This window comes from Miniopterus schreibersii (assembly GCF_964146895.1).
Source record: "Miniopterus schreibersii genome assembly, chromosome: 9".
NCBI lineage: Eukaryota > Metazoa > Chordata > Mammalia > Chiroptera > Miniopteridae > Miniopterus > Miniopterus schreibersii.
In genome coordinates, this window is record NC_138118.1 from 6,183,222 (window position 1) to 6,194,173 (window position 10,952).

At 54.4% G+C, this 10,952-nt stretch overlaps 1 protein-coding gene across 1 annotated transcript; it reads left to right on the forward strand.

Moving 5' to 3' along the window:
* Positions 1–964: 964 nt before the first annotated feature.
* NOBOX (NOBOX oogenesis homeobox) lies at positions 965–4,660 on the forward strand (the record flags this gene model as incomplete). The annotated part of the gene is made up of 8 exons (XM_081147709.1): positions 965–1,043; positions 1,265–1,408; positions 1,801–1,907; positions 2,204–2,310; positions 2,567–2,652; positions 2,872–3,103; positions 3,399–3,703; positions 4,362–4,660. The coding sequence occupies 8 exons, from the start codon at positions 965–967 to the stop codon at positions 4,658–4,660; spliced, it is 1,359 nt and encodes a 452-aa protein (XP_081003835.1).
* Positions 4,661–10,952: the final 6,292 nt, after the last annotated feature.

Sequence of the window (10,952 nt, forward strand, 5' to 3'; positions counted from 1 at the left end):
ATGACTCACCTTTCTGGTCCGTTTCTGTATCTGTTAGGAGATGTGGGCAGTGCCTTCCTCACGGGGATTCAAGGCACACGGTACTAACCTTTGAAAGGTGCTTAGCACAGCGCCTGGACCGTGGTGAGCACCTGGTGAACCAGTCGTAGCTCAGGGACAGGCAGACAAGCTCAGAGGGTGAGAGAGGGGGACTCGGTTTCAGCTGCGTCACCCCTCTGTCCTGTGTCCTGCGGGCACCTGGGTCTGAGTTCCCTGTGCCAGGCTCTGCTGTCCTGTCCGGGGAAAGAGCAGGGGCCTGTGGACCTGAGGAGGGCTGGCAGGGCAGAGTGACTTCTGTGGAAGGGGGGGAGAGTCCTTCCTATCAGCTCCTGCGATGTCTTGTCGGGGCTTCGGGAGGCCATCCCATGCCACCCTGTCCCTACTCGAAGCCATAATGTCTGTGTCTGCAGCGGAACAAACTCCCATCTTAGAAAAAGCAGAATTTCTCTCTCCCCACAGTCTACCCCAACCCCGGCCTCCTCCGTTAGAAATGCCTGAGCAGAGGCCTGTCCTTCAAACTCACTCCAGGTGTCAGGAGACTGTCAGGGACTCCCAGGCAGTGAGCACCCCCCTTAGGGTCGCCCTCCTACCACCTGTGTACACGAGCCTAGCCCCCTAGAGTTGCGTAGACCTGCTAGCATTTTCCAAAGCAGCCGGCTTATCTAGTTGATCCTCAGAATAGCCGGGTTGGGAAGGTTCTGGGATTACTACCCCATCCTGTACGTGGACAAGTAATGCTTGGGCTGCTGCAGGAAACAGTTACAGGGCAGGAGGCCGCAAATCCCCTTAGTCCAGACTCTCCCTTCTCCCTGTGCTGAGCTCAGTGGGTGCTGGCTCCCCACAGGCCAGGAAGGTGGATGCAAGGGCCCTGCTGCTGGGTCCGAGAAGAAAGGACAACCGCAGAGCCCAGCCCCTGACACTCAGGATGTCGCGAGTGGGGAGCCACCCCTCTCCCGCGCTGTCTCTGGGGAGAAGCCACTGGAGGCCCCTGATGCTGGTGGAGGGTGCCAGCCACCCAGCTCAGGGGCTCCCCACAAAGACAGAACCGTGGTCTCACCCCGACCCCAGCCTCAGGGAGGTGGTCCCCTCCCCAGGAGAGAGGCCAAAGCAGAGAAAAAGCCCCTCTCTCCAGGCTCCGGTAAGCAGAAAAAGTCGATTGCTGTGGGTCCAGCCTCAACGTCACCTCCCTGTGCCGATAACTCGGCCCGTGCCACCCACAACCCAGTGCCCTGTGGGTCAGGCCGGGGGTCCTGCCATCTGGCCAACCTTCTCAGCACATTGGCCCAGAGCAGCCAAAACAAAGACCAGAAGAGGCCCCTAGAAGTGACCTGCCAAGTTCGGAAAAAGACTCGAACCCTGTACCGCTCAGGTGAGTCCCTGAAGGTGAGAGGATCCCTGGGATCTGGTGTCATCTGTGGGAAAGGTGCACTCAACAGGGACTGTGGCCCCAGGAGTCCCGAGTGTGGTTAGTTTGCACGTCACCTGGAGGGTCCTGGGCCCTCCCGCAACCCGTGGCAGGGCCACGCCTCCCAGAGGGGAAGGTTGGGTTGTCTCATCAGATAGTGGAATTGGGAACAGGTTTGTGGGTCCGTTCCCACCCGCAGAGCCCAGAGAGAGAGAGAAGGCCCAGCCCCGTGGGAAACTTAGCTGAGAGGCTCTGGGGAGGCCCTGGGGCTGGGGACATGGTCCCCTCTGGAAGCCACCTTTGTCCTTTCCTGCCATATCCCCGGCGTGTGTCTGCATGTGCGTTTCTCCTTGCAGACCAGCTGGAGGAGCTGGAGAGGATATTCCAAGCAGACCACTACCCTGACAGTGACAAGCGCCGGGAGATTGCCCAGACCGTGGGGGTCACCCCCCAGCGCATCATGGTAAAGGGGGCTGGCCAGGGACAGGGACAGGGAGCGCAGAACCTGCCAGCTGGACCTCAGGAGAGCCGGGCGAGTGCTCAGCACCTCCTGACTCGGGGCTGAAGTTAGAGCTCATCAGGGCTGGGTGCCTGCCTCTCTCCACACCCACGGCCTCAGGTGCCAGAAGAGGCTACCTAGGTGACCCTTTTATAAAACCCACCTGCTGCAAAGCGGGAGGTAGCTCCCTGCGCCACAGTCGGGGACGCGAGTCTTAGTCTCTGCCCCTTTCTCAAGCTCTTCAAGCGTCTCCCCTACAGGTGTGGTTCCAGAATCGCAGGGCGAAGTGGCGGAAAGTGGAGAAGCTGAACGGGAAGAAGGGGAAGGAGAGCCCCGCAGGCCCCGTGGCCGCCAGCGGTCAGTGCAGGTGAGTTTCTCCTCTTGCTGGGTCATCCGGGAGGTGGGAAGTGGGGTCCCAGCTGGGACCTGGGTCTAGGAGGAGAGAGTGCTCAACAGCTAGGCGTGAGGCTGGAGCGCTGGCGCATAGAGGGGCTTTGGCTCTTGGGGTGGGGAAGTGGCCAGTGCCTTGGAGGGAGGCAGAGTGTGGGACTGGGTCCCTTCCCTGGCACTGAGGCCCCTACATCCAGGGACCACTCAAAGTACCACTTCTACTCTGCCTCCAGCTCTGCTGCTGAGCTGCCACCCCCTGTGCCCCGGGACCCAGAGCCTGGCGCCTTCCCTCAGGAAGCCCCTCTGGACACTCTTCCAGGTGAGCTGACCACCTTCAAGGATTATCTGGGGGGGGTGACAGCAAGACAGTGAGGACAGAGAGTCTTTCCTGATAGACATGGGAGCGGCCCAAAGCGCTTCGCGTTCTGGTCCGGTCGTGTTCAGGGGACCTGGGCATTGCACGTGTCTACATCCGGCATCCCCATATCTGCCCCCCATCTTCTTACCATCACAACCCCTTTTTGGCTTCTGTTCCTAGAGCCCCCCATGCTTCTGACATCAGACCAGACTCCTGCCCCAGGCCCACAGAGCGAGGGTGCTCAGAGGGTGGCCGTGACCCCACCACTCTTCAGCCCCCCACCTGTTCAAAGGGCCAGCCTCCCCTTTCCCCTCGGCCCTGCCCACACACCCCAACTGACGCCTTTGCTGATGGAGGCGCTTGGAAACGACGGCAGCCACAGAGACGGCCCCTGTGGGTCCTGGGGGCCAAGGTATGGAACCCAATGGTCACTTGAGTTATTTTGGGAGGGGTTTTGCAGGAAAGATGGGAGCTTGGCAGGGCAAAGGGTTAGCTGAGAGGAGCAAGGAGTAGTAACCTTGAAGACGGTTAAAAGGAAAAGTGGATTCTGGGCGGAGCGGGTCTAGGTCCCTCAGCAATAGAGCAGGAAGGGGAAGAGGTGGCAAGTCTGGGGTCCTGGGGGGCGGGCACTCACCTACTGTGTGGTAGGAATGAGGAGGCCCTTCCCTAACGCTGACCCTCACAAAAACGCTCCCCTGTCCCCACAGTGTCACACCACCCTCCGCCTGCTCATACCTGGAAGAGCTGGAGCACCAGGACTACCAGCTGAGCAGCCAGCCAGGGCTGTTCCAGGGTCCCCAGGCTCCACAGGCCCAGCTTTTCCCAGCCCCTCCGCCCCCGTTCTCATACCTGCCTCCCTTCCCCTTCCCCATGGCCAGCTCACTGACGCCCCCGCTGCCAGAAGACGCTTTCTTCCCGCCACCCTACGGCCCCAACGGGGGTGCCTCTCAAGGCTACTTCCCAGCGCCCCCCACAGGGCAGATCCTGCTGCAGCCACCTGCTGGGAACATGGGTGAGTTGGGGCTGGAAGGGAAGATGCCCTTGGTGGCTGAGGAAGGGGACAGGGACAGAGCCTCGTTGCAGGAGGGAGGCCGGGGCAGGGCATGGTGTGAGGGAAGCATTTTCCTCACCCTGGGGCTCTGTTGGGAGCCCTTCTTCCTCGAGTTTCTCAGGGCTGCAGAGAGAGTCAGCCAGAGCTCTGGAGTTAGGAAAGCAAAGTCTGAGGTCCAGCTCGGCAGTTTCCAGCTGTCCTGGGCCTCAGTTTCCTGGACTCTGAAATAGGAACTGTTCCATGTCATAGAGGAGCCGGGTGGAGGGAGAAACAATCTGAGGGACGCACCCGCCACAGAGCAGGTGGCGGCTAGTGTAGCATTCTGACGGGCCACTGGGCCTCTGAGAACCTGGAGCAACCATCTTATGACTACATTCTAGCAGAAGGGGAGGAAAGACTGGCAGGTGGTGCCCGGCCCCCTTGCTGCCCGATCCACTGTGTGAGTCTGTTACCAGACCCAGGCCCCCGAGTCAGGAGCACACTGGCCCTGAGGGGAGCTCCTGATGCTAGCTCGTCCCCTGGACTTGCTTGGGGTTCCACCCTGTGCCCTGTGGAGGTGACTATCACAGCCCATGGTGGCTGATGTCCAGTCTGATCTTCCCTGTTCTCTGACACGCAGGCACAGCGCCCTGGAATGACCCTTGCTTGCCAGAACTGCCTTTCCCTGGCCCCTTCTGTCCTCAAGCTCTGGGGCACCCCCCAGGAGGGGACGGCTACTTTCCCGACCTCTTTCTGGCTCCCTATGCTCAGCCGGTGAGCAGGCAGCCTTCTCCAGGGCCCAGCCGGCTGCCTGAGGGGGTTGGACCAGGAGCTGGGCCCTTACCCAGCCAGGCCCCCGAGGAGCCGCCCAGGGCCACTGTGGAGCAGCGCCCAGCACCCGAGCAGGTCCGAGACGACAAGAACAGCCACGGCCCCTAGTCGTGGGGCCACGCATGAGACAGCTGCTCGGTGGAGAGGGTGGGGCGCCACCGAGACAGCGGCTGAAGTGTCAGGAAAGGCTGTGGACTGTGTCACGGGGTGGAGGTGGGACACCCCCGCGTGGGCTCATCCTGCTGGATGGTGAAGGAAGGGGGTGGCCCACACCTCTGGATGGCAGCTGGTCCCTAGGAGAGCGGGTGGCCTGCCGTATCACTTCCGATGCTCTATCAGTTGTGTGTTTGCTTTCCTTGCTGGACAAATGAGCCAGCATCCACTGTAAGCAGTAAACTAGTCTGCCCTGGGTTCCTCTCTGTGACTGTGCGTCTCCCCACTCACACTGAGTAATGGCTCCACTTCCCTCGCCGCCTTCCCCTCGGCTGACCAGTGGTTGGCTGTGGTCCAGGGCGTCCCAGGTGAGGTGTCCACTGGGCATTGGGGCCTTGTCTTCAGTCCTGCTGTAATCCATGTTGTATTCCCAAACCCAGCTGAACCTGGACACAGCTGAGCCTGGCCTCTCTCTGGAATTTGGGCTCTGTGGGGATAGAATTATAAGAGAAGCCCAAGGATATGTTAGGGTGGGTCTCCAGTATTATGGACCATGACTTACATTCCCAAAGCTTTGGGGGGGGCACCAAGAAGATGATGCTCTTATATATTTAGCACCCCACATCTGATAGTCCCACGGTGCCCCTGTGCATTGGGGGGGGGCATTCTGTACCTCCGAATGTTATGATTATTGGAAAATACACATCCTCCTGCTGTTCTCACCCTCTCAACAGTGCAAGCTCGGGGGTTTGCCACTGACCAGAGCAGAATCCTTCCTTGCAGACTCCAGAAAAAGTGTCTCCCCGGTCTAATTTAAGCTTTCACTATCACACTGTTCCCACTAGGTGGCGATCTACCACCAGTTTCACTGTGGCCTTGACCGGCTACAGCAGGGATTGTCAACCTTTCCACCTCACCGCACATTAACTACTAAAATTCTGCGGCACACCAAAAAATTGATTTTTTGCCGATCTGACAGAGAATAGGTATAATTTTGATTCACGTGGATGGGCTATTGTGCTGGCTGTTGTCATATTTTTGACAGTCTAAGGGAAAAGATATCAGTGCCCTTGACTAGTCAGGTATTGCATGTTTTAAAACCTATAAGTCGCTAGTTTACAGGAAGAAAGCCCTTGCTAATGATTCCAAAAGCCCTATAGCCACGAACATCACGTTCAAATATATTAGTCATTTGAGTTGTACCTTAGTTTGCCAGATAAAATATAGGATGTCCAGTTGCATTTGAGTTGCAGAAAAACAAATTTTTTTGTATAGGAATGCTTCCTACAGTATTAGTGTGTCCTGTATTTTTATTTATGCAAAACCTGGCAATGCTAGTTACAGAGCTTTGCTAAGGACTCTACATCCGTGACAGCTTCTCGACTTAAACAGAGGTTGTCCAGGAGTCGGCCTCTAATCTTGGCTCAGCTTTCTGCAGTTCAGGCTCCTGAATAGCCTGAGACTGTGGCGTGAACCCAGTTCATAGAGGAACCCCTCCAGCCTGCCATTGTAACCCTCCATTCAGGCTCCACAAGCCTAAAAATGCTCTAAAACCTGTTGGATTCCTATTATATTTTCTGTTCCTGTTAGCTAATTTTTTTATATTAGTTATATATTTCTGATTGTCCATTATAATTTATTTTAAATGCCTATTAACATGATTTGCATAAACGGAGCGCAGAAAAACAGGCCACAAAAGACAAGTTGGCTCCTGTTGATACCACTCCAAGTCCCAAAGGGTTTTACGAATTAAGAGTAAGTCTGAGTTCCAGGAAGTACATCTTCCTTCACCCAGGAGTGGTGTTACTTTAATCCAGAGGGAGGTTTATGGTTCTTATATTTTTGGGTTAGTTTACACTGTTCTTTCAAAAATACCCTCTCAGTTTTGAGTTTCATCACAAATCTCAGAAATAAAGGCAGCCACTTATTTCGGGACCAGTGGGATCCACAGGCACACTGGGTGAACACAATAGATAAAACAAACGTCTTCTAGCTTCCAGGGGACTGACAGTCTCCGTGAGGAGTCTGACCACACCAGCACCCAGTCAGGCCGCAGGTGGGTGGTGCTGTGCAGGGCCAGCCCCGGGAATAAGAACAATGCGTAGGGGGTCCCAGAGGTGAGGCTGCCACACGGGAGAACAGAAATTGGGGACGCAGGGGAGAGAGGGTATTTCAGGCAGAGGGACCTAGAGTGCAAGGGGACTGGGATGAGGAAGGAGGAGTCCAGAATGGCTGGATCTGTATCCAAGAGGCCTGTGGGGAGGTTGTGGGAGAAGATTCGAGAGCCTTAATAGGTGAATGGCTCCTTGTGACAGCCAGCTCGGCGTGTGCGTTTCACGACACCATGTGAGGAACTGAAAGAGTTTACCCAGAAATTGGTCCTCAGACAAAGTATTGATGATGATAATCATTTATTTAGCACTTACTGTGTATGTAGCTCTCTAATAGGTCATTTCACGTCAACTCTGTAAGGCGTTATTTATTTATTCTTATAAGACATTATTCATGTGGCTCAGAGACCTTTAAGTATTGGCCCAAAGTTGCAAAAGAAATGAGTATTGGTTAGGAGGCGCTAGCGTCAAGAAGCTGCGTTTCCTGATAGTGCTGGAGGGAGCCAATAAAAGTCGGAAAGTAGGGTGAGTGCAGTAAAACAGCAGGTATAATCTAGATTAGGTGTGGAATCCTCCATAGACCCTAGGTCTGTGCTTGGATGACCAACACTCAGTGCTGTTCAGTTTGATCTAAACGAATTAGGGACCTTGTTGTGAGGCAGGAGAGGGCAAAGAGGACAGCGGGAAAGGGAACAGGAGGCTCTGTGCTCCAGAGCTGGAAGGGGTTGGCCTGTGTGAGAACTGCAGGCCGCGAGGGACGAGCGGACAGAGAGGAGGCAGGTGGGGGGCCCGAGGGCCGGGTGCGACCCAGCCATGAGCAGCCTCATTACCAGGTAGGCAAGAGGGGTGAACAGGGGAGGCTGGAACTGGAGGTGGTGACAGCCCACGCCTCCAGAAAGCCTGCGGGGGGAGAGTGGGAGCAGGTAGGTGGGCCCTCGGGGAGTCTCCAGTGCCCAGGACTGAGCTGCTGAGACAAACAGTGGAGGGGCACGGAGGGAAACCAGCGGACCCTGACTGTGCAAGTGGGCAGGAGACAATGTCAAACTGACGGGTGTTAGAGCCCAGGCATCTGGGAGCATGACTTACAGGTAAAGGGAGTCCAGAGGTGCCGGTTGCGGCCTCAGCATTCGGGCTTCGCCTGCATTTGTAGCTTCCCCCGGTTATCTGGCTCTTAGTCTCATCACTCTGGTCTACTTGCATCAGGTACATTCCTCCTGCCGGAGTTGTATTATCTGGGAGTGGAATTTCCACCCACAGAGACTGGAGATTCCTCGGTCCCTTCCAGTGCACTCTCACCCTGTTGCCGTCCTGCGGTCCCTTCCACTGCATCCTCGGCAGTGTGCCCTCCCAGCCTGGCACCCTCGCCCACCACCTCCCTAGAGCCGGCGGGGAATGTGGCCCCTTCCGAGCTATCAGCAACACTAAGCCTCTCCGTGTCCAAGCATCCAGGTTGCCCGCGCCTTCATCATACCTCCTCGCCCGTTATTTGCTTTTGTTGGACTTTTCTGTTACTTCCTGTAATGATTAATTATTTGAACTGGTGAAATTGAGTGCATTCTTATACCCCATGAACTAAAGATTGTCCCCAGAACCAGTTTAAAGGGCTGCCGTTATTTTACACACCCATTTACCTTGATTTTCAACTGGAAATGCCCTCTTTCCTCTTATTTCCCCTTTTGTTAACGCCCAAATTGCTTCATTTCAAGGAGGAAGCCCAGTCTCTGCATAAATTCCTTCCTCTAGTAAAGACCCTCTAGTCCTCTCCAGCCCGAAAGCTAAACAGCCACCCCTTCACATACACACACACTCACACACGTGCACATACACGCAGGCGCACATACACAGGCATGAGCACACGCACACACACTCCAGACACTCCTCATTTCTTTGAGGCCAAGCCACACCTTCTGTGTGTTTCCAGTCGGTTGCCTGGCCATGCTCAATTCTATCGCCAAAGCCTGCTTATTAACAATTCCACAAGTCTCACCACCTGCTCCTCCCACACTCTCAAAAATGATCTGCCTATCCATGTTGTGTCGACTCAATCTTAATAATTTATGGCAAGTCACCTTCAACAAACTCAGCAGGTCACCCGCTTAAACCCTATTGGTGAACACCGGGCTGTTGTAAATTGCAGTTTATAACTCACTGGCTGTGTGACATCACGCAAACTGTCTCCCCTCTCCAGGCTCCACCGTGACAAGTGAGGGTGTTAGACACAAACACCTTTAGGGTTCTGCTGCCCCCAACAGGGGATGAATCTCTCATCCCCACCAAGTGGGTCTCAATAGGAAAACACTCTAAAACTGGCTGGATGAGCCCCATGCAAGAGTCCAGCCTTTCTCTGCCGTCTGCATTTCCCTTTTCTCCCAGAGACCATCTGCTTCTGAGGTGGCGGAAATCCCTCTGGCTGGACTTGTGGACTCTACTGCAGTACCCATGGTCCATCACTCCCAGCCACCCTTTCCAGGAGAGTCTGAACTTTCTCCCTGGTGTCCCAGAACCCCTTGGTCTGTGGTCCCTCTCATTCAGTGCTGTAAACTGACCCGACTCCCACTCCACTGAATTTCCATTGCATTGTTCAGAGGTAGTTGCCTCCATGAAATGCTCAGATAACTGCCAGGAAAATATTTATCTGCTCGCTGGTGCTCCAGGAGGACTTTGTGGGCCAGACTGGGCCCCTCCCTTAGCAGGCTCTGCCCTCAGGCCCATGACTCACTCACCAAGCAGCAGGGATCAGTAGTCCCTCCCTGGGAGCTCCGGCACCAGCTCAGACCTTCACAGCAACACCGACCCAGCTCCCTACCTCCCCCACACAAGCCCGTTCACCAGCCCAGAGGAACAAGCCACCGTCCACTCACCACGCGCCCTGCGTCTGTGTCTGTCTTCCTGGTGACCGCAGCCTGTCTTCTGTCCCTGGGAGCTCTGCAGACTCAGTGGGCGCGTGGCCTGAATCTCTTCCGAAGGAGAGGCTGGAGAAATGTCTACTGCGTCACTGCAATTTGAAATGGGCGGGTAGGAAGAAGGGGTCGGAGGCTATTTAAAGAGAATGCTCTCAGGGCGTTTGAATCATGCCTGGGTTTGGCCATCAGTTTCTCTTTAGCTCTTTAGCTGGTTGACTAGTAACCTTTGGCCCCTCTGCACACCTGATTTCAGAGTCAGGCGATTGCATTAAACAGCAGGCAGCTCTTGAGTCACCTTTATAGCCATTGGGCTCCCGAGTCACCCAGCTGTATTAGTGATGGAGCCAACCCCTCCCCGCACCCTGAGATAGTTATGAACAGACTGAAAACCTCGAACAAGCACACACCAGGTTCCGCGATGTGTCCTGGGGCAGGTGGGTGAGGAACAGTGTCTGTAAAGGGCAACTCTATCGAAATCCTGGACTCCTAATTTGGTCTCATTAACAAGAAGAGGCTACAATGAGGAAAGCACCACTAAACATTTAAAAGCACACAGACTGCTCTGGGTAGAGTGACATGGGGTCCAGAAGGAAATTGGGTTATATCAGTGGGTAAATGTATGTGTGACAGGAGAGAGCCAGGGAATGGAATTTCTTTAGATTTTCAAAGACTTTTAAACAACTTCTATCCCAAAGGCTAATTAAACAAAAATCAGTCATCATAGAACTGAAATCCATTTTATTTGCATCATGGATATAGAGGTTGTTTAAGAGATGGAAAACTAAATTAAGGGAAGTAAACACATCTTTACCTGTCAGCCTTCCTGACACTAACATGTAGGCTGATCTTATTAAAATCATTATAAATAACCACAACAGAGCAAGTTGTGCCCAGTAAAAATCTGGAGGAGGCAAAAGTGATGGAGGTCCAGTGTAGTCCAGTGCACAGAGGAAACGGTTCACAGATATCCATATGGTTTTACACCCCAACCTCATTACAAGTCAGCAAAGGGGCCATAAAAAGGGTTGTTATCTCCTGAAGACACTACCGTGTGCATAGTTTTGTTTAAAAACCCAACAAAGCCCTGTATATTCGTATAGGCCTCAAAAGCAGTTCTGTCAGAAAAATGTTGGCTAATGGTTGTTGTTTTCACAATGTCTGGTAAGAAATTGCTTTTTCTAAGACAATGAGGCTGATCAGAATTAAAGAATTAAGTTGAGTAAGATTCTGGAA